We start from the raw sequence: 22,717 nt of genomic DNA, 5'->3' as shown, positions 1-22,717 counted from the left end.
CTCTAAAATTCTGTATGTTAACAAATGGTTGAAATGCAAGCGAGTCTGCATTTCCAAAATGCATTTACAAATGCAATTACGTAATCATATCGCCATCGAGTTCTCGATAAACGCCAAACACTGTCTTTTTTGCATCGACATTAACAAGAAACCTTTTCTGGACTGGCACTAAGTGGTAAAAATATGCCCACCACCAAGCCCACCAAGCCCATGGTCCAAAAATACAAAACCTACGGAACATACACTTCCTACTCGCTCCCACTCCCAACGACAACCCCCCGTGTTCCCTCGCTCCTCACCAACCATTTTTGGGTCCTCGTTACATTCGTAACGGCATGTATGGTGTATTGGTCTGCAACAAGGGTTGTGGATACTGTTCTCCCGTTTTCGGTTTGGGGGTTTTTGGGTGAGGTGAAGGAGGAAGGGCTGGGCAAAAAGGTGAATGTGGAACTGTTTGTTATGGCAAAGTGCCCTGGTAGGTTTTACTCTACATACAATGAACACTATGTTAGTGAGGATTCATGATAGTATTTTGTTAGATGCAGTGTTTTGTGAAGGGGTCTTTGCTAATGTTTGTAAGTTCTGTCTTGTGCGGTTTATTGCTTTATCGGGGATTCTCTACTGACAATAGAGTTTTTTTTAGTACTTGAAGTATCATCCATAACCCATTTTACGACCCACTACCTTGCCAGTCGCAATACGACGTCGTCAACAGGTTTAACATGTAAACACGGACCATCAGAATGTCAAGGCACGCTCCAACAACTCTGCATACGACACCTGCACCCTGATCCAAAAATATGGTTTAATTACATATTGTGTACCAATCGGGATTATCGCGCCATACCGGATCGAGAGCGTGCAGAGGTGTGTGCGAGAGCTGTTGGCGTAGAGTATGAGGAATTGGAGGGGTGTGTGGAGAGCAAGGGAAGGGAATTGGCGTGGAAGGATGTGAAGGTGGCGAAGGAGCGGGGTGTCTCGTAAGTCCCCTCGTCTATGTGCGTTAACAAAAGTATATATTAAATTGTACATTTGTTTAGGAGATCGTGTACGGTTCATGTGAATGGAAAACACCGGTGTACGCATGATGGAGGTGAATGGTATGATTGTCCTGGTGGGCATGCGGTTGAGGATTTCGTAAAGAGTGTATGTGAGGCGTATGAAGGGGAAAAGCCCCGGGCGTGTAGGGAGGTGTGAATCAGTGCGGTAAATATTCTTTATGCACTTGTTAGGTAGAAGGATAGTTCAGAAATGCATATTGAGTAGGCGATTGAAAATGGCACTAGGACTCATTATTATCCGGATTAATCCGGTTAATCATATCGCATAATCAGAACCCCCATCTATCGCTCAGATTGGTGTGGCATGCATGTAATGTTTTTTTTTAAAACTGCGGTGAGGCGCATGCCAAAGGTTTATAAAAGGGGGGCCTTCTGTCTCTTTCCTCTTGTTTCTTTATCCCTCGACTCAAAGCATCTGCCCAACAAGTCTCAAGTTCACCATGAGAATACTGCTCTGGTGCCAAGGACCTCGACTGCCCGACAGCAACCGTGATCAGAACCAGTGGCAACCAAGCGGATCCGATAACAAACCTACTATTATGCTGCCACATTTGTTGAGCTTGGTTGGTATGTACCAATGGCATCATGTCATTCTGTCATTCACCTCGCTGACATGCAGTTTTTTTAGTCTCCAAGCCTTGTCACTGAACATCCTCCAGCTTGCGAGTCTCCCCAATGTTGCGAAGACTCTGGCTTCAATGCCATCAAGAGTTCTGGATCAAAGGCCCAGTAGGGCCGCGTGTGGTGGTGGGCAATTATCCGGTTAGAACCAACCGTTATGTATTGCGTGTATAATTGCCTAGTAGTAGCTTAGTTAGCTTTTCCGAACCGGTTGTCGCTGGTTTATTCCCTGGTGTAGTAGCTAGTGCCATTTTCTGTCACCTCTACACTATCCGCGGATTCAGCTCAATAAACAAACCTCATACATTCACCTTAAGGATACGGAAAAAAAACTTTATTAAACCACTATACTCTTTCACAACTGTACATTCCTTTTACACTATCCCCCCTTTTTTTCCTTGCATTTACAACTGTCCATAAAAACGGTCCGCTATACACAACCCATGAGGTAAAGAAACAAAAAGTAAATCATACAAACGAGTATGTACAGTAGACAAAACCAGTCTCATACAATAGCGTCCGATACAAACACATGGTTTCATAGAACAAAAACGTCTCTGACTGTTCATCACACTTCAGGACACGTTCGAAACGAGGCCGGCCGGTCAATGCATAGAAGAGAAAAATGACGTGTCCCGTTAAACTACATGATCAACAACACCCCACACGCCCCGTTCACACTGCTCCTTCCACCACAGCCCCATGCGCTTCACCCATGTTTTGACCGATTGTCTCCGCGCAGGATGGACAGAAACGGTATTCCAGTCGACCCGCGGGATAGGAGGAACAGGTGGGATCAAATCTAGCACCATCTCGCGTGCCTCGTCAAGAAAGCGAAGTGCATCTTCTGGGGGCCGGGAGATACGGTAGGCACCGCCTCGAGCGCCGCCTTCCAACTGAGTCGTACGCATCCGGTGGGCCCATTCATCGTTTTCAACGACTTCGTCGCGGAGTGTGTGTAGCCATTCGGATCGTTCAGCGTCAGTGAGGATCCCCGCGTCGCGGTCGTCAGTAATTTGCTCGCGGAGGACTTGGAGCAGATGGAGGGCGTTCGCAGTCATGTCTCGGTGCAAGAGGCGGCATGCGAGTATTTTAACGTGGCGGGGGTAGAAGCGTACCCCAGATTGAAGAAACTCGTCGTGGAGAGCGTGGAGGTCTCGATCGGCTGCAGCGCGACTGAGAGCATCGTCAAAACAGGCTTTTGTGAACGGGTGATGGGGACCGTAGGATTTGAGGATCCAGCGCCAGACGGGGCATGGGTTAGATTTCATATAGGAACGTGTGGCGGGGAATTCGGGGCATCCGCCGTTGGGCAGGCGAGGTGCGTCGGGGTGGGTATAGAGGGCTTGTGCAATAACGTCGGTAGAGATGTTAAATGTGGATATGAGAAATTCCGCACTTTCAGGTACCCAATTCCAGGCTCGCCCTGACGAGGGACCCAACATGTCCACGAGGGCCTCTTTAGCGCATTCAGTGAGTAGCGCGGTTGAAACGCGAGATTGGAGGACGGCGAGCGTGGAAGGTCGAGAGGTCTGTAGGCCCTTCTTGATGCACATGGGTGTTAAAGCAAAGCCATTGTCGAGGTACTTTTGCAAGAACACATCCGTAAGATCTTGGCGCCAGAGGACTCGTTCGAGGACAGCGTCATTGACCGACATTAAATCGAGACCATTTGCAATGAGTTTGGGTATGAGGGTCACGTCGAGTTTGGAAAGCAGAAAGACTGTTTCGTCCACGGGAGAGCCGAGGCCCTTGACGGGACAAAACGCATAGGCGTCGAGGAGGGTTCGGATAGAGGCAATGGCGTCGTCGGTGGCAGTAACGGTCGAGGAAGTGGTCGTACTGCTATAGAGCAATCGTTCAAACTTTGCCACGTCCTATCGCCGAGCGGGGGATCCGTCAAAACACAAAATAAGCGACAAGAGCACAATGCCTGGCTTACGTCGTCTTTAAAGTCTGCTTCACTTCCATAGATTTCAAATCCCTCTTGAATGAAAAAGACGTACAGAGGAATGGACACGGCTCGCTTTCCTCGATCCGCTTTGTGGTACTGCATCAAAAGGACGATGACAACGACAAGGTCATTTAGAATGTGTACCAAACAGAACGCTATTTTATTCTCCTTCTTTTGCAGCACCAGAACGATCGTCGTCTCCCCAGAAGCATTCCTCGATGATTTCCATCTTTTTCAAAATCCTTTCAGGCCATCTCTCGATATTTTCCCAAGGGCAGGTATTTTCCCACGCGTATCATTTCTACGCGATCGTCCCTCAAGGTCCTCCTTCACCCCAATGTGTTGCTTGCTTCTACTCACCTCCTTGTCAACCCACTGAACCAAGAATCTAGGGAGACCAGCACCTCGCTTTCTCATCAATCTTCCAACATTTGGCGACAAGACTCTTCTGTTCCACTTGAAAGCCGAATACAAAGCCAGTTGTTTGCCATAGCGATTCAAGAGATACTGCGCGCGTGCGTGAGGATCTATTGATATGTGATAGAATGCCTTGCATGCCTGACTGAATGCAGCGGGAGAAGAAGAGTCCAAGAGACTAAAGATGCGTGTCCATATTTCGAGAGGCAAGTGGGAGCGTCCCATAAGGGGCGCAAATCCAAAGCGTTGAAAATCGGGCGTCAATGTCAGTGGAGTGTGTGTTTTAACAGTTGCGGGAGTTGGGTTTGCGTCGTCGTAGAAACTCTGTGTAGAAATATTGGGCAGTATGAGGTTCTTGTTCAATAACGCTAAAATGTCAAAAAGTTGAGAGTTTTGAACAAAAAGTAAAGTGTTCTAAAATAAAAACCCCGCGTTTAATTGCGCGTAGGTTTATTATGAGCGTGGGAAAGTTAGATTACGTAGAAAGTGAGTCAAAACGATGAGAAAATCAAAAGGAGAGCATGAATGAAAAGGAGGAGAAGGTTGAAAGGGGGAGGATTGAGGAAGGAGGGGGATGATCTTCTTTGTTTGGAGCTTGCCTTTTTGGCAATGCATCACGTTGAATCCCATCGATACCCAACCTGCAGAAGATGATGGGGTCTTCTTCATGCTACCAGTACAGTGTATTTGGCCATGACAAAAAAACAAAAACAAAAAGAAGGTCATCCCCAAAACACAGCACCTTTGCAATAAAAACACAGCACGATGCGTTACTTGGCTGTGTGTTTGCAAAGGGATGACTTTCAATCTGTGCGCACACTTTCACTCGCTCCTCTGCACACCACTGCCACTTGTCGTCGTGACGTCAAATGTGTCCGATGCATTCGGACAACGCTTCAGCCCAACGTGATAGAACACTCATCAACACATTTTGCCATGGCATGGCAATGATGCTACAAAAGTCGTCTGTTTGGTATCGTCGATATCGTCGATATCGTCGTCGTTGTCGTCGTTGTCGTCGTTGTCGTCGTCGTCGTCGTCATTATTGTCACTCGACTGCGCCGCAGCATTTCCTCCGTTAAAGTTTTGGCGCAGTGCCATGACGCTGTTTCCAGTGGGCTCGGGAGCTTGCATGGGCCTTTTGCTTTCCTCATGATACTGCAATTAGGCGATACCCAACAAGCAACATTGTCCGCATGCTTTCAGTTATTTTACAGCCATTGATGACAGTTCTCATCAATTTATCGTCTCTTGTGCGTGCACCTCTCCATACATCCTTCTTCTTCTTCTTCTTCTTTCATGATATACCTTGGAACAATGCATTCCGCTATGCTCTCGCTGGATGATTGAAAAATACAAAAGACTTGATAGAAGCAGGCAGAAGCAATGCTTAGTCAGCGTGACGCATTTTAGCCGTTTGAGACTTGGATCGCCCTGCGCGCTGTAGAGTTTGGACTGCCCAACCCTCCCATTTTGCTGATCACATTAGAAACCATGCCAGAGATTACTATAAAAATCAAACAAGCCAACGAATCTGCCTTCTCCATTACGATTGACGCAGAATCCACTGTTCTCGCCCTCAAGGAAAAGATTCAGGCTGATGGACCGGGCAACGTTCCAGTCTCGCAGCAGAGACTCATCTTTGCAGGAAAGGTCTTGAAGGATGAAGATCTCTTGACTACTTACAAGATGGCTGAAGGAAATACGTAAGTGCTCTTCTTGTGTACTTACACATGCAAAGGCGGTTTGCATCATAGCAAAAGAATTGACATTGTTGTAGGGTTCATATGGTGCGCGGATCAACAAAGACGGCAGCACCTTCTGGAACGTCAACTGCCGCCTCCGGAACAACACCTGCTGCATCGGGCACAACCGAGCCACCCCGCTCTGCCCCAGCGGGAGTCCCTCCCTTCAACCCGCTCGCCGCAATGTTTGGGGCCGGAGCAGCTGGTGGAGATGCACCCGAAGCGAACCCATTTGCGGCATTTGGTGGCGGGCAGGGCGCAGGCGCTGGTTTAGATCCATCCATGTTGAGTGCCCTCTTTTCCAACCCAGCAGTCAGCCAATCCATTTCCCAACTCATGTCCAACCCGCAAATCCTCGAATCTCTCACGGCGGCCAACCCTGCCCTCTCATCCATGATGACGCCTCAAGTCCGCGAGATGATGAACAGCCAAGAGTTTAGGCAAATGATGAGTGATCCAAACATGATGCGCACCATGATGCAAATGGGGCCCATGATGGCGGCCATGGGCGGTATGGGCGGTATGGGCGGAATGGGCCAGCAGCAAGGTGCCAGTCCCTTTAACATGTTTGCTCCCCAACCTACCGCCGGTACACCCACCGGTACTCCTACCAGCACCGCTGGTACCCCCACTACGGCTCCCCTCTTTAACCCCGCTCTCCTCCAAATGCTCATGGGCGGTAACCCCAATGCTGCCGGACTCGCACCACAAGATTCGCGTCCCCCCGAAGAACGATTTGCGACCCAACTCCGTCAACTTCAAGAAATGGGCTTTTTCGATGCAACCGAAAACGTCCGTGCTCTCACACTGACAAATGGAAATGTTGAAGCAGCTGTAGAGTGGCTGTTTTCGCATCCTCCTGGGGGAATGAGATAGATGTTATTTAGTCGCTTTTATTGGGTGTCGTGAATGTTGTAGTGAAATTGCAAGTTATTGAATTAGATTTGGGGATGAAAATCAAGCGAAAAATAATGGCAGTCTCCGTGCACTTTCGACACAAACTAACGAATTACAATATACTGATAATGTTTGCTTGCACTGTCTTACGGACACCATATGTCATTTCGGTTGTAGGATGGAAAAGGATTATTGATGATTCCAGCAAGTGTGTTTGTCCTAAGAACTTTGCCTCTTTCTTATTTCTGAAGTTTTCCGCATATCCATGTGACGAAGCATCTCTCTGCACACTTTGTAGGCATGCAATGACCCTGATCCGGACCTCACCATGCCAAGCCGATAATCTTATTAGCCAATTGGCAATTCTAGAGGAATACCTCTCGTTGTTCTTGTTGGCTTTTACGTTAACCAAAGCAACTCTCTTTGGGGAGGTTCGGGCGGTAAGAAAAAAAAAGACGGTTGAAAGGGACCATGATGATATTTGTATGTAAGGATTTTTGTCTTTGAGGACTTTGGTTATTATAACGCATTTCGTTTTGATCGTCACTTGCGCGTCATCATCATCAGCACCTTGAAAGGCCCATTGGTATAAAAATACCCTATTCGCTCCCCTTCAATGGCATACTACAGACTACAGTACAGACAAACATTTTATCTTTTGAGGAATTTCAAGCGATTCTACTTTGCAGCTCCCAAGATCCACAGAATGCCGACACCGACTTACCCTCAACCAGGTCAAATCCCGCCCCAAACCCAAACCCATGCCCCTCAACCTGGGCTTCAACACGAAATGACGCCGCGGCCCATTGATACTGGCCTTGAGGGCGACGGATTGGAAGAATACAAGGGAATTGGAAAGTTAAAGGACAAGGTCGCCATTGTCACCGGTGGGGATTCAGGCATTGGGCGTGCGGTTTCCATCATGTTTGCGAGGGAGGGTGCGGATGTTGCTGTTGTTTATTTACCCAAAGAGCAAAAGGATGCGGAAGTGACGCGGAGAGCGGTTGAGGAAGCTGGGAGAAAGTGTTTGTTGATTGTACGTGTTTGCTGTAGTTGCCTATGAGCTTCATGTGCCAATGAAATGTGTAATGCTTTTTTTAAAACAGCCCAAAGACGTTTCTCGCGAGCAAGACTGCGTCTCCCTCGTCCAAACCACTATCGACACATTCGGCCACCTCGATATCCTCGTCAACAATGCCGCCGTCCAACATATGAAAGAATCCATCACGGAACTGAGCACAGACCAACTGGACCAAACCTTTAAAACAAACATTTATTCCATGTTTTGGATTACGAGGGAGGCGCTTAAGCACATGCGTACTGGGAGTGCTGTGATCAATACTACGAGTGTCACGGCCTATAAGGGGAGCCCGCATTTGTTGGACTATTCTGCTACAAAGGTACGTTTTTGCACTCCGATTTTTATCAGTTTATGGGGATAATAAGGTTTCTGTTAGGGCGCCATCGTATCGTTTACTCGCTCCCTTGCCCTCCAACTCGCTCCAAAGGGCATCAGAGTCAACGCCGTGGCACCCGGTCCCATTTGGACACCCCTTCAACCTGCATCCAGGTAAAAAATCTCAATCCGCACCCTTTTTGAAAGAAATTTTACACTTTACTTACGGGCTTTGGATTTTCAGACCGGAAGATAATGTTGAAAGCTTTCAAGAAAAAGTTCCGCCTCTGGGGCGAGTGGGTCAACCGGGTACGTCCACTCTCCTAACTTTGTTCTTTGCGTTCCCCCTACTCATATGTTTTTGGCCAAACTAGCCGAAGTGGGTCCCTCATATGTCTTTTTGGCATCCAAAGAGGCGAGTTACTATACTGGACAGGTGAAGTTCTAGTTATCTTGAAGGTTCCGTTTGTGCTGTTCTGATATTTTTTGTTTAGGTGCTTCACCCGAATGGAGGATATATTATCAACGGGTAGGCTGGGAAGGAGAGTGTGGATATACGCTGGGATGTGCACCATGGCGCTTTGTATAAATATATTCTTGCTTTGTATCCTTTGTCCTGTTTTTTTGGATGTGTTTTTGTATTTGAGTTCCTGAAGGGTCATTGCATCTCAGATGCGAACGGTCACGCGTCCTTTCTGCCCCGTCATTCTGGAATTGTTTGACATGCACATTAGCAACAAATGGACACACTCATCGCAGCCCTAACAAATCTCTCGGTCTGTGCTCCTGAAGCAGCAGGTGTGTAGGTCGCATGCCTTTTGTCGAGTTGGAGGTCGTCATTGACTCGAGATGCATTGCATCCAGCGGAACGCGAGGGTATGTTGCAAGCTTCTTTTGTGTTGACCATAGGGAACAGGGAAAACGAGGGTTTTTATGAACGTTGTTGAAAAACAGATGTGATCGACTTGACGACGGTGCCCGACACCTTGGACCCTCTCCCGACGACCCAGACGACCACTCCATCCCTCCCACCGCTCTCCTCCAAAACTCTAACAGCATCCCAGAAATCTCTTTTGAAAAGCACTTTTGCCGAGCATCCCGACATTGGCGCCCTCCTTTCCCGAACATGGCTCTCCTCTGACACAATCAACACGTACCTTACCCTCCTCACACCCCTCCGCCCCACCATCCTCTTCCTGAATACGTATTTTTGGAGCACGCTTACCAAAGATGGGTATGCCCGTGTGAAACGCTGGACGAGACGCTATAAAGAGGGTATATATGGATTCACCAAGGTGGTCATACCGATTCACACTGGATGTCATTGGTACATACATCTTCTATTTTCTTGCATTTTTCACTGTCCTCATACTCGACTAGGTGTCTCCTCACGATTGACAACAGCACGCGCACCATAACATACTATGACAGCCTTCTCAATGACCCTACCCCCAAATTCCGCACCCTACTCAAATACCTTGCCGCCGAACATGCCGATAAAGCCACGGGCAACCTGCCATCATACAGTACGCATCATGCCAAATGTCCACAACAAACAGATGGGAGTAGTTGTGGGATCTGGTTGTGTTTGTTCATAAGAAAGTTTATTGGGGATGATGTATCTTTGGATGTGGAAGAGTTCAGATGGAAGTTGGCATGGGAATTGGTGGCAGGCTGTGTCGGGTGACTCTTGGGTACCGGCGAATGGGCCGTCCTCATACTTGTAGAACCAACTATTACTGCAACTCAAGATGGTGCTGAACGTTCATGCACATTGCGGATAGGGTTCTACTCTATTCAGCTCGTCTCACTTTCGATGAGGGGCAACCGGGGACCAGAGGATCTATCATTACCTACCGACAATGTACAATCTCCAGTCTAACTTTAAGAGAAAGGGTAGATACTACATTGATTATCATAACTACACTTGATGAGCACCCTGTGCATTTGCTCCCTTTTCTTAGTGAACCATTGAAAACGACAAGATCTCGTTGGAGATCCGCCTACCAACCCCCGCGCGCGGGAGACCAGGTTTGTTGCGTACCCTTTTCGATGATCGATTATGGGTGCCCCTAAAGTGACAATGATTGACATATGACAATTCCTTCATCGTGCATGCTATCCCTTCAGAATGCTATTTCATTCAGAATAAGCGCTCCATCAGGCCATCATCCCTCCACAAGTGCCCTTTATACAAGTATTTTCACGAGTTCGTTTGGGGCTTTTGCCTCGTGAAAGTGCGCAGAACACCTACGATGGCACAGTCATGCTATGGATAGATCCCTTTACTCATGTGTTGGTGGGCTTGGGTTTTTAAAAGCATCTACGTTTTGTTTCATTCACCGGAACTTTTTGAGATGGCAGAAACGGGATATCACGATAACCTTACAGAGGAGCAGAAGACGGGTTTAGAGTCCTTTTGCACGGCGGTGGCAGAGGAAGTGGGCAAGTTGGGGTTCGAAGAACAAGATGTAAGTCGTTTTGGTATGGTGTATGATGAATATTCCAATATTCAAATATGGTTTCCTCGGTAGTTAAAGTTATGGGGTGTACCAGTGTACGGCCTCACGACTGCAGACAAGTTGGATCTAGCACAGAGCAGGATATTGCTAAAGTTTTTGCGCGCAAGAGAGTTCAAAGTGGTTGAAGCGACAGATATGTTGGTCAAGACGCTCAAGGTACTATGCCAAAGTTTCATACAAGAAAATAAGCATCTTTAATAATTGCTGAATCAACAGTGGCGAAAAGAGTTTAACATGTCCTCACTCTTGACGGAAGAATTCCCACAAGCTCTCACTGACCTCGGAACTATTCACGGCCGCGACAAAAAGGGCGCACCCGTTACATACAACTTTTACGGTACCATCTCCCAAGACGACGTTGCAAACCACCCAGAACGTTTCCTTCGTTGGAGAATTCAACTCCACGAACGGGCGATTGCGCTGCTCGATTTCTCCTCACCCACCTCTGCCGAGACTGTGACCCAAATTCATGATTATACCGGTGTGGGCATGTCCATTGACAAGCGACTCAAAGCAACCAGCAAGCAAATCATCAACATCTTTCAAGAGCACTACCCAGAATTTTTAGAAAAAAAGTTCTTTTTGGGCGTTCCTCTTGTCATGGAATTCATGTTTAACGTCTTTGGGGGTCTCGTATCCAAACGGACACGAAGCAAGTTTGTCATGGTTGGAAAAACCAAATCCCGGGCTGCCCTGTTGGAATGCATCGATATTGACCAAATCCTAGAACAATATGGGGGATTCGCGCCCGTTAAAGATACTTTGGAAGTTACACCCATTACAACTGTGGCCATTCCTGCCCGCAAAAGCGAAACGATCCGGATCTCAGTCACGCCCTCCGCGACCCTTCAGTACGAATTCACCACCTATGCACAAGATATTGGCTTCTCATATGGGTTTGAGAACCCGGGTGAAGAAAAGGATACTGCTGGGCCGGAAGAGCGTTTGGAGACTGGAAAGGGAACCATTGAAGCTACTGGAGAGGTCTTTGTGTTGAGGTTTAATAATGAATATTCATACGTTACCGCCAAACAGGTTGTGTATCGGGTAAGGGCGCAAAAGATTTGAATTGGGTATTATCGTAAATGGGTTGTTAGTAAATGATGGCATGCGTAAAAAGAACCGGACAGGATATTAGTATTTCCTACTCATTAGTTAGACATATCGTATATTCTTCAATATCATCTAATAAGAAGTTTCCTAAAAAAGCTCTACATAAGTCAGCAAGCATCTTACGCCGAGAAAAGGTTGTCTGTTTTCATAATTTTGGCCTTGCGGTTCGCCCTTTCTCCTCCTCCAAGTACGCCAACCCATCTTTCCCATTCGACTCTCCAATCCGAAAGAAAATCCCCCTAATTTCAGCTCGACGCAAAGCAGGGGGCACATTTACTTTCTCAAAATCCGCCGTTGCAACATCCAACTCTGTCTCATTCTCCAACAGGTCCATATCGAATATATATCCCTCAACAAACACCTTTTTCCCCTCAATTTTTTCAATCCATATCTTGTAGTACTGCGTTCCAGACAGCGGCATTGGGCGTTTATAATCGATCGTCAGCGTCAATGTCATGTGCGGAATGTACAGATTGTAGTAATGGACCAATACGCCCAACAGTTGATCAAACGCCGTGAACGTTGCTCCGCCATGCACGAACGCAGGGGGACCCTCCACTTCCGCCGTGAAATGCAAGCAACCGACCATAAACCGTAAATGTCCAGCCGCGACATACGCATCCAACACATTGCGCTTCCAATCCGCAGGCAAAAATTTGACATTCATCTCCAAGATCTCCATATTGGCATCCTCGGTCTCATCCGGCTTCATCAACACGCATCCTTTCGGTACAAAATACCGTACCTGGAACTTGCCACTCCCATAAAAAAAGTCCTCTCCAATAAACAACCCCGTCTCTTGCCGGAAACTGTAACTAGGCCACCATAGATCTGTGTCGGGGAGAAAACGGAGAGACGGGTTCTTGGCAAGGAGAGATAGGTGAGGGGATGGATGCGGGAAACGGGTTAAGTTCCGGTCGTAGAGTGCCATTTTGAAAATAAAAGAACTTGTATGAGGGATTTGAGAACGCAAGAGATCCACTGGATCACCCTAACGATTAAACACCCGTCAACCCCTCAGAAGGTTGATCCCCAACGGAAGGAAAACGCGGAAGCGGACAAGATCTTTTGTGAACCACCTGAACACCCTTCTGGAGTGATTACGAAAGACCATGGAAATATAAGGTAAGCAAACGCGTCACGCGCGCATCTTGGCGGCAAAACACTTTGCCGACCCATGTACCTTTATTTGGATGGGATTGGATCATGTAAGCCAAACGCGACGAGAATCTCCGATGTCGTGTTTTTTGTTTTCCTGATGCTTGGCAGGACTTAGTTAGAAAAGGGTATGTTTTGGCATAAGTACGAATATTGATTGCAAGCAAACCCTCAAATCAATGAATGCTAATAGCTGAATGTTGTAAAACCTCCCTACTTAAAAACCTGGATTTTGAATAACTCAAATCTAACATATGCAGATTCAAGCAAAGAATGAAAGCTAAAACAATATATAGATTACAGTTATGCTCATAACAATGCATAACCCGTGGACAATTGCGATTTATCACCTCGCCATTGTCCATGGTCAGTCCCTATTGATTGGGCGACATTCATGTAAGGGTATATCACTTCAATCAGGGATGGGGATCGTTCAATGCCCATTTTCTGTTTTGGATGAACATGGTTCAGCCATGGGAGTCCTATTTGAACGCGAAGGGCCAAGCTCGATAAACTGGAGATACAGCGTATGTAAGCCCGACGGTGCCTGGGTCCGTCTGGGCCACGATCCAAAGGTGTGGTGATTTTGGGTTCTGTGGCGAGTCCTGGCATATGGGACAAGTTTCTTGAATATCAAAAAAAGTTCGTGTGGCAGCAAAGCAAAGGACGAAAAAACTACGCCAAGCTATGTGCGCGCTGTGTGTTATTCTTTTGCTCTGGGTACCTGAGCTTTGCCCATTGGTCCATTTGTTTTGCTGTATTGTTTGGTTCTGCAAATACAAAAGGTGACATTTCATGACGAGGCATTGGGGAGGCGCACAGCCATTTTCACAAACGAGAGGTTGAGTTGGTATCTAGGCAAAGAAAAAAAAAAACGAGAGCGTAAACAAGCAACCAAACACCTGTCAAATAGCAACTGTATTTATGTCATTCTCCCTAAAAAACCGTTGGAGACAATTCGGGTCACCCTTCAGCTAAAATAAAATCAACCAATGAATAGTCGTCGACTGTTTGTGTTTGATGGTGCATTCCCCACCAGCCCCTGGCGATTCATTAGTCAAACCGAGGGGAAAGCGCTTCATTCAACAAACAATTATATGATAATGTCAATGCTGGGTGACAAAGAAGCTTTCTGTTTAGACAATCAAAAACTAACGCGCGTGGTGGTTTGGTTCTGTTATTGCTCTCCAATAAAGTATTGAGCAGCTTGTCCGATGGAGAGGTGAGAACACGCTGACACACCACACAGGCGCGAGCTTCCTCGGCTGACAGTTCGAGCAAAAATAAGACACTCTTTGGCTCAAAAAAAAAAATCCGTCTGTTGTTTGGGCGTGCTCCGATCCGATTTGGAAGCGAAAATCGCGAGCTTTGATCCCTGACTGACTGACCCATTGGGTACGCCCTCTCTTGGTTCGGTTTTGAAAGGGGTCTTTTGAATGATTAGAACAGTGCAAAATCCAAAGCTTTGTTTGCTTTGTGCAGTGGGCCAAGGGTTTCGAGGCTGTTTAACAAGAGGTATCTCCCTTCTGCTCGTGAACCTGAGCTCAGGGGAAACAGCTCTATTTCACTGAATTTTGGTCGCCCACGAACCGTCTCTCGTTTTAAGCAAAAGGAAGGAGCGGACAACCTTACGGCAAAAAGCCGCGAGACATCCTTTGGATTTTTTGGGATTCTACCCTGCTGTTTTTGGTGCTGTCACGGCTGGACCTTGTTTTCTTTTTGGCTTGTCGCAGTTTCTACCTCTCTTCTTTTCTTTTCTCGTTTCTTGTTCGATCTGCCTCTCTCTTCCGGGGTTGTCGATTCCTCCCCGTCTCCTTCAACCAACAAGCCTACTATGCGACGCGACCAGAACCGCGACGAGTCGGAGGTAAGGCTTACCCAAGCTACTCGTCTGCACACATTGCACTCGTCTCGATATCGCGTGTAGCTAACGCTCTTTTTTCACACTTGACCTCTTACTTTCCTACTGCAATCGCTACCCACAGACCTTTCAACGCCCTCATCATCTGCGTGAATCCAGACCTTTTGATTCTCCAATCAACAATCGTCGAGCCCCATACGCCACTTCCACAAACCGCGCTTCGTCATCCGAAATTGTGGACCCCGACCCAAACTCCGCCAACCGCTCACCCCAGTCCGCTAAGCCCTTATCCATCACAAGTTTATTAAACGAGCGCAAAACATCAAAGGCAGCTCTATACACAGACATGGACCAGCGGTCGTCTGCAGAACAACAAACACAACACTCGGACAAAGCCTCTGGTGTGAATACGTCTCCCCAGGACACTTCCGAGAGCGTCCATCATTATCGTCAAGGGGCCGAATCCCAGAATCCCGAAAACAACGGCGGGGTGCGTACGGGCCCTCCTGAGGATCATAACAGTGATTCAGGCGGTATTACCTATCGCACCCGAACGGTTATGGGCGGCATGTCGCTATCTGATCCTGAACTCTCCATCCGGACACAGACCCCAAACGTCCCCATGTCCCCTCCGCGCCCCTCGGCGGATTCGGAGGTGTCTCTTGATGTCAACTTGATGAGGAGGCCCAGCAATGCGACGACAATATCGGATGCGGGAAATGAGGCAGCTGTTACAACACCCACCTCGGCAACTGAACAACCGCCGACGCCCTCGGAGACAAATCATCCTGGTAAAGGTTGGGTGCAGAAACATACTTGCAAATTTGCTGGTTGCGGAAAGACCTTTACGACTAGGTATACGTTGTCTATCCTTCCCACATCTTGGGCAGTCTTCTTATGTGCTAACTTACTTGTGCTGCATCGTTTCAGTGCGCACTTGTCTCGCCATGTCAAACTACATATGGGAATTAAGCCTCATCGCTGTCCACTCCCCGAATGCAATAAGGGCTTTGCCAGACGAGATAACATGATGGTCAGCGCAATTGTCTGCAGCTGTACAGTTGATGATGGACCCGACTAACATCTCTACCATTAGGTTCACTACCGAGCACACGCACGTAAGCTTGGTCTCGTTGTTGACTCCCGAGGTGTAGCCGTTCCGGACGTGCGACAAACCAGTCCGTCGTCTTACTACCCAAGACACCTCAGCATGTCATCAAGGGGCAGCACCGGGAGCATTTACGAACCCCACGAAGGCTACGTTCGCTTTCCGCCTCCATACCCTGCCGCGTACGACTATGACCGACCACCTCATCACCATCCCCACCAATATTCTCCATACCCTCCTCCGGAGCACACTCCGGCTTACAGGTATGGCCACTGGTCCCAGCCACCAGCCGGCATATACGAACCCGCCCATGTCTCGAGTGGGTTGAAAGGGTATCTCCCGGCCCCTCAGGCCCCTACTCAAGCTCAGTACGCTAGCGGACATTACACCTACCACAGAAGTGGATCAGATCGGAACCCCTTGTGGGGATCTACGGCGGGCTCATCCTCGTCCTCTGCGGCTGCCGCTGCCGCCGCTGCTGCTGCCGCCGCCGCTGCCGCAGCTGGTTCTGCCAGCTCTGGCGCAAGTTCCTCCCATCTCAATATCCCGAGAATGGAGTTGGAGCACCCCCTAAGCAGTGGCAGCCCCCGCACAAACACCCCAAAAAACAACAGCAACGCTCTCCACAGCCCGGAGATCGGCCGTTCAGGCTCATACCAGTCTCAACAACCAGTGGGAGCCGCCTCTGGTGCCACAACCGTCATTCCATTTGTGAGGGAAGCAGGATACCCCCATCATCATCACCACCACCCTCTGTCACACCCCCAATCTCCCCCGCCTTCCTCTCACGTTCATGACAAGGCCTATGCGGTCTAACGATGGAAACACTGAATTGCGGCTGTAGATGTGGATACCCCCAGAAATAAAAAGAAAAATACATCGTAAGGGGGAACTGAAAAGCAATCCTCTTTATTGCCACGTTATGTTGGCTTCTCTTTGTTTGGGTGAAATCGTCTGTCATTCTTGGAGGGCGCCTTTGGAAAGATATACGGTCTCTGTTGTGACCGTAGAAAACACTGTGTAGGCTGTCAATAAATATGTTTAGAATAATCGAGCAAGTGCGATGGTCTGTTTTCGCGCTGTCATGGGGCAGTTTTCAATTTGTATTTGGACATTTGGATTTCATGCACCCAAGGCAATAACTTTATAAATTATAAGCGAGGAAACACTCCATACGATCAAGCAAGACTTCAACCGTTCATCTTTCAAGACGACACATTAGTAATTCCCTGCAGCAACTGGTGGGATACGGCGAATTGAACAGACTTCCAGCATCCGTAAATGCTTCTCGACAGTCTACTTTCCCTCAATCACTAAACCACCATTTCGTATCCAATTCCAGTCCCAACACAAACCACTATCATACCAAAGGATGAAGCATCCCCATTATACAGACCCTCTGGTAGTTACCCCCAATCCATGGGTTAAGAGAATAGTGAGACGATTCCTTCTTGCAGCTGCCCGCAACTGGAGGATCTGCACTTTAAGGCAGTACTGCGTGGCAATTTGCGAGAGCAACGGGAGGAAAGTTGCGTTTGCTGATGGGGGTTCACGCTTCAAGCCTGGCTAAATGCATTTAATCGGAGGCACAGCCATCATAATGTCTACCGATCTGGGATTTCTTCTTAACTGTGCTGAGCTCATGGGGGAGTCCCCCAAACAGTCAAAGCAGAATTAAAGACATAGCAAAAGCACTTTCCAAAGGACCAGTCTTTTTAATAATCCATCCAAATGACTTCTTCAGTCCGAAAAGCGCTAACACGCCAATATGGAAAACTACATGCTAATCGCCCCAAATCAAGCTTTCTTATGAATCCCCTATCGCACAAGAGACAGCGAAGAAAAGTAGCCCATAAATAACAGGTAATATGCAGCCTCCGTCGCAGTCATAAAGTATCAAACGCTGGTGCCCGTCAACATTTGGGGCCTAACCCTAAACCGTCGTCCAAACTCGCTGCCCCGTCTTGCTGCCGCAGTAGAAATAATTCTTTACAGAGACATGTTGGCCAATTGCGCGGCATCAATGCCTAATCCCAAGGCATTCAGGAACAAGTTCACGTTTGCCAAAGCCTTGGCATCGTCCGTTCGCCTCGCGGTTTCCAACACTTTATCCCTATTACCACCGCAGTTTGCTCAGAAAGGAACCCTACAGGTGACCAAAACATTGTCCAGACGCTCACCTGACTTCCGTCAACAGTACACGTTGATGATCAACAGTGGTTGCACCCACGGCCATGGCAGCAAGGAATTGCCATACATATACTTCATCGGCCGCTGTGGCGCTTGGTCCAAGAGGCGGGAAAATGCTTGCAAAGTTGTTGTGGAGAGATGCAAACAGGAAATTGTAAATGTCGGTCCTAAAAATTGAATAGCACAAGTCAACAATCACAGTTCAACAGGAAATGCACGCCTCAACACGAGGGAGTAACACGTACCACATGGCCAACTCTTGCTCGCTTGCTGGCGGTAACCCTTGAGCCACTCCTCCACCTTGTTTCAACATTTCCGCCCGACTCAAAAACATCGTCAAGAATGCCAACCCGGGTTTGCTCCTCGCCAACCAAACCATGTTATGACGCTCCAACAGTATCCGCACACATGCATTGACAACAAACAGAGGAACCTCCATGATAACGGAGACCACGGTAGGTACTACGTTTGACATGAAAATGTCCACTTCTTCCGATGAGGCAGCGTTGCACACATCGATGCTTTCGAGACGGGAAAGCAGTGTGCTGATAAGGGCCAAACCTTGGTCTCGATTCAAGAAGCGGAAGACACGGGGTACAACCTTCTTGCCTTTTGCAAATGAAAGGAAAGCAGCGAAAGGATGCGGGAAGTTGAGGGGAACTGGTTCGGCAACTCCAAGATCGGCCCACATTTTTTGTCTGCATTGTTCGATTTGGGAGTTCCATTCGTCAACATTATCCTCTTCTGGGCCCTTTCGCTTCAAAACTTCCAACTCTAACACGTCACTGTAAACTGCCTCAATACGTTTCAAGATTTGCTTTGATGAGAGGCGCGCAGATTGCGGGGCAGGTAAATCCTTATACCACCAGTTAGCATCCGTTTGAGAGGTTTGCCAAGACCGACGGCCAAATACACACCTTTGCTTCTTTGGTCGAATTTGGTCCGCTTACTTGCAGTAGTTGTCTGGGATTTCGAACCGAACTCAATGAGATCTTTCCCAATGCGCCCTCCAATGACACTAAACAATTGCCAAGGGGTGTTAATGGTGATCTCATCAGTTGCAATCAACGCGAGTTCGATTACTCACAGGAGGTCCCTTTTGGTTTCTGCTTTCTTCCCTCAATTAAACGCTGCATTTGCTGCTGCATGCGATTTGTGACATTTGCTCCGCCACCCCGTGTTTGATCCATGAGCAGCGACTGCTGCCAGTTCAAGCCCGCTTTTGACTGATCATCTGACGTCTGCTGATTGGCCGCTGTGAGCGACGTGTATACTTTATAATAGAAATCATCGCGATATGGATCATCGGTAACAAGCTGGGAAATCTGTATCTTGGCGATGAGTTCCTTTTCATATTGATTCATAATGCCTCGGTATCGCTCCTGAAAAATAATGCAGTCTGATGAGCTGAAGACGGATGGTGTAGTAGCAGGCGAGTATTAACTCACTTCGCGCGGCCGATTGTCCACACGGCGATCCTGGAACCCTCGACGATCATTTTGATACCGCTGTTGGTAATCATTTCGCGGGTATCCTTGTCGATTCTGGTGCACAAACTGTCCACGATGCTGAGCAGGGAAGAAATGCCCAAGCTGCACAGGAGCCCGTTGGCCACGATACTGGTAGCCCCCATCGCCGACCTGGTCCATTGGTTGGGGCCGCGGGCTCTGTGACCGCATCTGACCTGCCTGTTCCATCTGCGGTCCACGCGGACTTGCTGGGCGCATCCCACCCATTGTCATGGCGTTGTGAAGGTTTGCTGGCATATGCTGGGGAGGAATGGGTCCATGTTGCGCCCGTAACGCGGCTTCTACTTCAGCCAAGCTCATCATGTGTCTATCTACACCCGATTGTGTTGGACCATACCCTTGCGGGTGCATTTGGCCGTGCGCTCTAGCGTTGCGCATCATCTGTGCCTCAATCTCCTCCAGGTGACGGTTCTCAGTTCTCGCATTCCGCAACATATGCGCCTCAATCTCCTCCAATGACATCGGACGCTGTGGTATCCCTAATGCGGGATTGTCATACGGCTGCGGCGGTGGTTGTCTACGCATTGTTGCTAGAGGATATAGAGTGTCAAAAAAAGCACGTGTGTGGTATCCTGATCGAGTTTCATACAAACCAGAACTAGCGCTTTGAGGTTTGTTCCAAATTTCTGCAAGATTTTCCCTGCTCTTTTGCGTGACAATGTCAATCATTCCCACACCTTGAGATAGTCCTGGTAGAAAATGATCATCCTACCAGTTGCGATGGCCTCCTGGACATTTCTCCCGGTAATGGTTCATCCCATTGGTCATTACGATAGGACATGGAAGCACGCGGGTGATCTCGATAACCTTGCCCATTCAAACGATCTACATCCGAGAGGTGCCAGTCAGTCACTCTTCAAATTAAGCTCCACAATGGGCATGAAGATATCTACCTAGATCTGGTTGTGAGGGAACACTTTCTCTCATCAATTCGTTATTGGCCGAGAAGTCAAAGTCCGTCCCTATTAAAAAAAGCAATGATGGCAATGGAGAACGTCAGCCGGAAGCTTCCAAGTCTGAAAAATATCGACATAAAAGTGGAATCATCTCATTTCTACCTACCAATTGTTTCTGGCGCCGCCGATGCTCCAAATGTTTCATCATTCAAATCCGCATTGTCATCCTCCAATGAGACGCCGGCAGCTTCCTCTGATTCCTCCAATCCGACATCTTGCGGGCCCCCATAAGCAAATTTCTGTTCCATAAGTTCGTCTAACCGCGAACCCTCAAATCCATCTCCATCTTCCAAAGCTCCTCCCAACTCTTCTCCAAAGGTATCTCTATCATTACGCCGTGATTGAGGGAATGCCCTGGGATCCCCTCTACCTGGAAGAGTTGTGTCAAAGCCAAAAAAGGAGTTGGCCATTTCGCTACTGCGACAAAAGACAATTGTTTTCCTGGGGGGTATACTAGGAGGGGCTGAGGCAAACGATGAGCAAGCAAAAGATGGAAAGGAGCCTGCTCGTTCAACAAACAGCAGCTTTCCTCTACGAGCCCAGCCCTGTATCTGTCAATGCAAAGCAACAAACACTTTTGATGATATTGTCAAGTGCCACAAATTACATGACTGTGCCATTCACGTGGAATGAGTCAATGATGCTCGTCGCATTCCAAACGCTCATCCAAATGGGTTTTGAAAATTCAAAGGAAATTTCATGCTGCATCAAGACTTGAGACAAATGGCTCGCTCACGGCGCTCGGTCCTCTTTGCTGCACTCATAGTGTCTGCTCTTTTCCTGTATGTTCTTTTACCGGCTGGCCCGAAGGAAGATCTGAGTCAACTAGGGCGAGAGATGTATGGAGAAGAACACCAGCACGACTCGTCTTCCCCGCTCCGACAGTCTATCGTTCACAAGGGTAAACAAAATGAGACCATGGAGGGCCCCACGGGGGATCCCAAGGAGATCACTCATACAGTATTCTTTGATATTACACATGGAGAAAAGCAGGTGCGTATAGGCTCAAAAAACAATCGTTAATTTGTAGAATGTAATGGGACGTTAACCAATTCATTTTCATATCTTGCGAAATCTAGCTGGGAAGAATAACCCTAGGTCTCTTTGGAAATGCTCTCCCAAAAACCGTAGAGAATTTCAGGGCACTGGCAACAGGCGAGAAAGGATTCGGATACAAGAATTCCAAATTTCACCGGATCATTAAAGGGTTCATGGTTCAGGGTGGGGATATCACGCGTGGTGATGGGTGAGAACTCTTAATGACAGTTGGTAACGAGCAATATACCAATGACTGACTCGATCGTCCATATCTAGACGGGGAGGAAAGTCAATATACGGCGATCGATTCCCCGATGAGGGGTTCATTTTTAAACATGATGGCCCTGGCATGCTCAGTATGGCGAACGCGGGGCCAGATACGAATGGTAAGGGGCCTACCTTTGTCCACTTTCAGGTTTGACAAGCTGGCGTTACAACTCATTCTGCATCAAGGCTCCCAATTCTTTATAACAGCCGCTGCTACAAATTGGCTCGACCCTGAGCATGTCGTATTTGGAATGCTTATAGAGGGCATGGATATACTTCGGGCAATGGAAGCGGTGCCGACAAATATGTCTGATCGGCCACTACAGGATGTGGTGATATCTGATTGTGGAGTGTTGAAACCTTGATGGAGCTGTATGGCTGTTGCAGGGTCAACTTGGCCTATGTTGAAAAGTATCTGGAATGAAGAGGAACTGGAATCGCCGAGTGGGTTTGTACATAGGGAGGTGCCCTTTTCTTTGTAATTAGGAGTTTTGGTAGCTCCATTGATAGCATCTGGAGAATGTCGTTGCAACAGAATTGTCGAAAATGAACATCTCATCCGTATGACAAGGGTATCACTCGTACATATCATGTAAATACGGAGTTTTCAATTGCTAGTTTCATGGGAGTTGTGCAGTTATGTAGCGCAATTGTAGAAGTAGAACAGTGACGATGGCATGTGCATTGCGAATTCTTAATAAATTGGCCAATACCAAAATCAGGAATGCAGAGGGTGGCAATTTCCTAGGCAGCAGCACCTGCAGACAAACGATGCCTTACGGCGTGGGGTGATGTGCAAGGAATCGCTAATGATCATGAACCTCCAGATGTGCCGGCAAAGACCATTTTTCATTGAACAGGAGTTATTGGTATGAGGATCCTTT

The 22,717-nt window shown here is 47.9% G+C and overlaps 10 protein-coding genes across 10 annotated transcripts; 7 read left to right on the top strand and 3 right to left on the bottom strand.

Annotated features, from left to right (window-relative positions):
• Positions 1–135: 135 nt before the first annotated feature.
• On the top strand, positions 136–1,341 carry SPPG_06803 (uncharacterized protein). The gene is made up of 4 exons (XM_016755002.1): positions 136–475; positions 540–575; positions 644–980; positions 1,041–1,341. Exons 1-4 carry the CDS (start codon positions 184–186, stop codon positions 1,195–1,197), a joined length of 822 nt encoding a protein of 273 aa, XP_016605848.1. The 5' UTR covers positions 136–183; the 3' UTR covers positions 1,198–1,341.
• Positions 1,342–2,001: 660 nt separating this feature from the next.
• SPPG_06802 (uncharacterized protein) lies at positions 2,002–5,380 on the bottom strand. Its single transcript, XM_016755001.1, has 3 exons — positions 3,997–5,380; positions 3,625–3,732; positions 2,002–3,559 (listed from the first exon to the last, which is right to left on the bottom strand). The coding sequence occupies exons 1-3, from the start codon at positions 4,276–4,278 to the stop codon at positions 2,321–2,323; spliced, it is 1,629 nt and encodes a 542-aa protein (XP_016605847.1). The 5' UTR covers positions 4,279–5,380; the 3' UTR covers positions 2,002–2,320.
• A 111-nt stretch (positions 5,381–5,491) lies between these two features.
• Positions 5,492–6,850, top strand: SPPG_06801 (uncharacterized protein). Its single transcript, XM_016755000.1, has 2 exons — positions 5,492–5,759; positions 5,834–6,850. Exons 1-2 carry the CDS (start codon positions 5,548–5,550, stop codon positions 6,672–6,674), a joined length of 1,053 nt encoding a protein of 350 aa, XP_016605846.1. The 5' UTR covers positions 5,492–5,547; the 3' UTR covers positions 6,675–6,850.
• Positions 6,851–7,261: 411 nt separating this feature from the next.
• On the top strand, positions 7,262–8,698 carry SPPG_06800 (uncharacterized protein). Its single transcript, XM_016754999.1, has 6 exons — positions 7,262–7,731; positions 7,802–8,095; positions 8,153–8,265; positions 8,336–8,400; positions 8,466–8,527; positions 8,586–8,698. The coding sequence occupies exons 1-6, from the start codon at positions 7,312–7,314 to the stop codon at positions 8,622–8,624; spliced, it is 993 nt and encodes a 330-aa protein (XP_016605845.1). The 5' UTR covers positions 7,262–7,311; the 3' UTR covers positions 8,625–8,698.
• A 79-nt stretch (positions 8,699–8,777) lies between these two features.
• SPPG_06799 (uncharacterized protein) lies at positions 8,778–10,046 on the top strand. The gene is made up of 4 exons (XM_016754998.1): positions 8,778–8,889; positions 8,956–8,967; positions 9,046–9,418; positions 9,472–10,046. Exons 1-4 carry the CDS (start codon positions 8,832–8,834, stop codon positions 9,776–9,778), a joined length of 750 nt encoding a protein of 249 aa, XP_016605844.1. The 5' UTR covers positions 8,778–8,831; the 3' UTR covers positions 9,779–10,046.
• Positions 10,047–10,419: 373 nt separating this feature from the next.
• SPPG_06798 (uncharacterized protein) lies at positions 10,420–11,836 on the top strand. Its single transcript, XM_016754997.1, has 3 exons — positions 10,420–10,562; positions 10,626–10,769; positions 10,830–11,836. The coding sequence occupies exons 1-3, from the start codon at positions 10,449–10,451 to the stop codon at positions 11,679–11,681; spliced, it is 1,110 nt and encodes a 369-aa protein (XP_016605843.1). The 5' UTR covers positions 10,420–10,448; the 3' UTR covers positions 11,682–11,836.
• On the bottom strand, positions 11,735–12,793 carry SPPG_06797 (uncharacterized protein). The gene has a single exon (XM_016754996.1). It carries the CDS (start codon positions 12,655–12,657, stop codon positions 11,872–11,874), a length of 786 nt encoding a protein of 261 aa, XP_016605842.1. The 5' UTR covers positions 12,658–12,793; the 3' UTR covers positions 11,735–11,871.
• A 1,522-nt stretch (positions 12,794–14,315) lies between these two features.
• Positions 14,316–16,936, top strand: SPPG_06796 (uncharacterized protein). The gene is made up of 4 exons (XM_016754995.1): positions 14,316–14,751; positions 14,870–15,600; positions 15,676–15,778; positions 15,842–16,936. Exons 1-4 carry the CDS (start codon positions 14,719–14,721, stop codon positions 16,667–16,669), a joined length of 1,695 nt encoding a protein of 564 aa, XP_016605841.1. The 5' UTR covers positions 14,316–14,718; the 3' UTR covers positions 16,670–16,936.
• A 609-nt stretch (positions 16,937–17,545) lies between these two features.
• On the bottom strand, positions 17,546–21,074 carry SPPG_06795 (uncharacterized protein). Its single transcript, XM_016754994.1, has 10 exons — positions 20,635–21,074; positions 20,466–20,534; positions 20,285–20,397; positions 20,166–20,217; positions 19,492–20,102; positions 19,131–19,425; positions 18,961–19,061; positions 18,289–18,899; positions 18,034–18,210; positions 17,546–17,966 (listed from the first exon to the last, which is right to left on the bottom strand). The coding sequence occupies exons 1-10, from the start codon at positions 20,936–20,938 to the stop codon at positions 17,843–17,845; spliced, it is 2,457 nt and encodes an 818-aa protein (XP_016605840.1). The 5' UTR covers positions 20,939–21,074; the 3' UTR covers positions 17,546–17,842.
• A 139-nt stretch (positions 21,075–21,213) lies between these two features.
• Positions 21,214–22,556, top strand: SPPG_06794 (uncharacterized protein). Its single transcript, XM_016754993.1, has 4 exons — positions 21,214–21,521; positions 21,608–21,774; positions 21,843–21,952; positions 22,020–22,556. The coding sequence occupies exons 1-4, from the start codon at positions 21,228–21,230 to the stop codon at positions 22,196–22,198; spliced, it is 750 nt and encodes a 249-aa protein (XP_016605839.1). The 5' UTR covers positions 21,214–21,227; the 3' UTR covers positions 22,199–22,556.
• Positions 22,557–22,717: the final 161 nt, after the last annotated feature.

This window comes from Spizellomyces punctatus, assembly GCF_000182565.1.
Source record: "Spizellomyces punctatus DAOM BR117 chromosome Unknown supercont1.13, whole genome shotgun sequence".
Lineage (NCBI taxonomy): Eukaryota > Fungi > Chytridiomycota > Chytridiomycetes > Spizellomycetales > Spizellomycetaceae > Spizellomyces > Spizellomyces punctatus.
Note: the sequence above shows the minus strand (reverse complement) of the source record. Positions and strands in the feature narration are given on the sequence as shown.

Coding starts and splice junctions, on each gene's coding strand:
- SPPG_06802 (XM_016755001.1), bottom strand. CDS start 4,278: ATGGGACGCTCCCACTTGCCTCTCGAAATATGGACACGCATCTTTAGT. Junction 3,733..3,996: donor TTCAGTGGGTTGACAAGGAG/GTGAGTAGAAGC, acceptor CTTTTGATGCAG/TACCACAAAGCGGATCGAGG. Junction 3,560..3,624: donor AAGCAGACTTTAAAGACGAC/GTAAGCCAGGCA, acceptor GCTCGGCGATAG/GACGTGGCAAAGTTTGAACG.
- SPPG_06796 (XM_016754995.1), top strand. CDS start 14,719: ATGCGACGCGACCAGAACCGCGACGAGTCGGAG. Junction 14,752..14,869: donor AGAACCGCGACGAGTCGGAG/GTAAGGCTTACC, acceptor CGCTACCCACAG/ACCTTTCAACGCCCTCATCA. Junction 15,601..15,675: donor GGAAAGACCTTTACGACTAG/GTATACGTTGTC, acceptor GCATCGTTTCAG/TGCGCACTTGTCTCGCCATG.
- SPPG_06803 (XM_016755002.1), top strand. CDS start 184: ATGCCCACCACCAAGCCCACCAAGCCCATGGTCCAAAAATACAAAACC. Junction 576..643: donor AGGGGTCTTTGCTAATGTTT/GTAAGTTCTGTC, acceptor AGTTTTTTTTAG/TACTTGAAGTATCATCCATA. Junction 981..1,040: donor GCGAAGGAGCGGGGTGTCTC/GTAAGTCCCCTC, acceptor ACATTTGTTTAG/GAGATCGTGTACGGTTCATG.
- SPPG_06797 (XM_016754996.1), bottom strand. CDS start 12,657: ATGGCACTCTACGACCGGAACTTAACCCGTTTCCCGCATCCATCCCCT.
- SPPG_06795 (XM_016754994.1), bottom strand. CDS start 20,938: ATGGCCAACTCCTTTTTTGGCTTTGACACAACTCTTCCAGGTAGAGGG. Junction 20,218..20,284: donor CCAGGAGGCCATCGCAACTG/GTAGGATGATCA, acceptor GTCACGCAAAAG/AGCAGGGAAAATCTTGCAGA. Junction 17,967..18,033: donor GTACTGTTGACGGAAGTCAG/GTGAGCGTCTGG, acceptor CGGTGGTAATAG/GGATAAAGTGTTGGAAACCG.
- SPPG_06794 (XM_016754993.1), top strand. CDS start 21,228: ATGCTGCATCAAGACTTGAGACAAATGGCTCGCTCACGGCGCTCGGTC. Junction 21,775..21,842: donor GATATCACGCGTGGTGATGG/GTGAGAACTCTT, acceptor GTCCATATCTAG/ACGGGGAGGAAAGTCAATAT. Junction 21,953..22,019: donor CGCGGGGCCAGATACGAATG/GTAAGGGGCCTA, acceptor TTCTGCATCAAG/GCTCCCAATTCTTTATAACA.
- SPPG_06801 (XM_016755000.1), top strand. CDS start 5,548: ATGCCAGAGATTACTATAAAAATCAAACAAGCCAACGAATCTGCCTTC. Junction 5,760..5,833: donor AAGATGGCTGAAGGAAATAC/GTAAGTGCTCTT, acceptor ACATTGTTGTAG/GGTTCATATGGTGCGCGGAT.
- SPPG_06799 (XM_016754998.1), top strand. CDS start 8,832: ATGGACACACTCATCGCAGCCCTAACAAATCTCTCGGTCTGTGCTCCT. Junction 9,419..9,471: donor ATTCACACTGGATGTCATTG/GTACATACATCT, acceptor ATACTCGACTAG/GTGTCTCCTCACGATTGACA.
- SPPG_06798 (XM_016754997.1), top strand. CDS start 10,449: ATGGCAGAAACGGGATATCACGATAACCTTACAGAGGAGCAGAAGACG. Junction 10,563..10,625: donor TGGGGTTCGAAGAACAAGAT/GTAAGTCGTTTT, acceptor TTTCCTCGGTAG/TTAAAGTTATGGGGTGTACC. Junction 10,770..10,829: donor TGTTGGTCAAGACGCTCAAG/GTACTATGCCAA, acceptor CTGAATCAACAG/TGGCGAAAAGAGTTTAACAT.
- SPPG_06800 (XM_016754999.1), top strand. CDS start 7,312: ATGGCATACTACAGACTACAGTACAGACAAACATTTTATCTTTTGAGG. Junction 8,096..8,152: donor TGGACTATTCTGCTACAAAG/GTACGTTTTTGC, acceptor GGTTTCTGTTAG/GGCGCCATCGTATCGTTTAC. Junction 8,401..8,465: donor GGGGCGAGTGGGTCAACCGG/GTACGTCCACTC, acceptor TGGCCAAACTAG/CCGAAGTGGGTCCCTCATAT.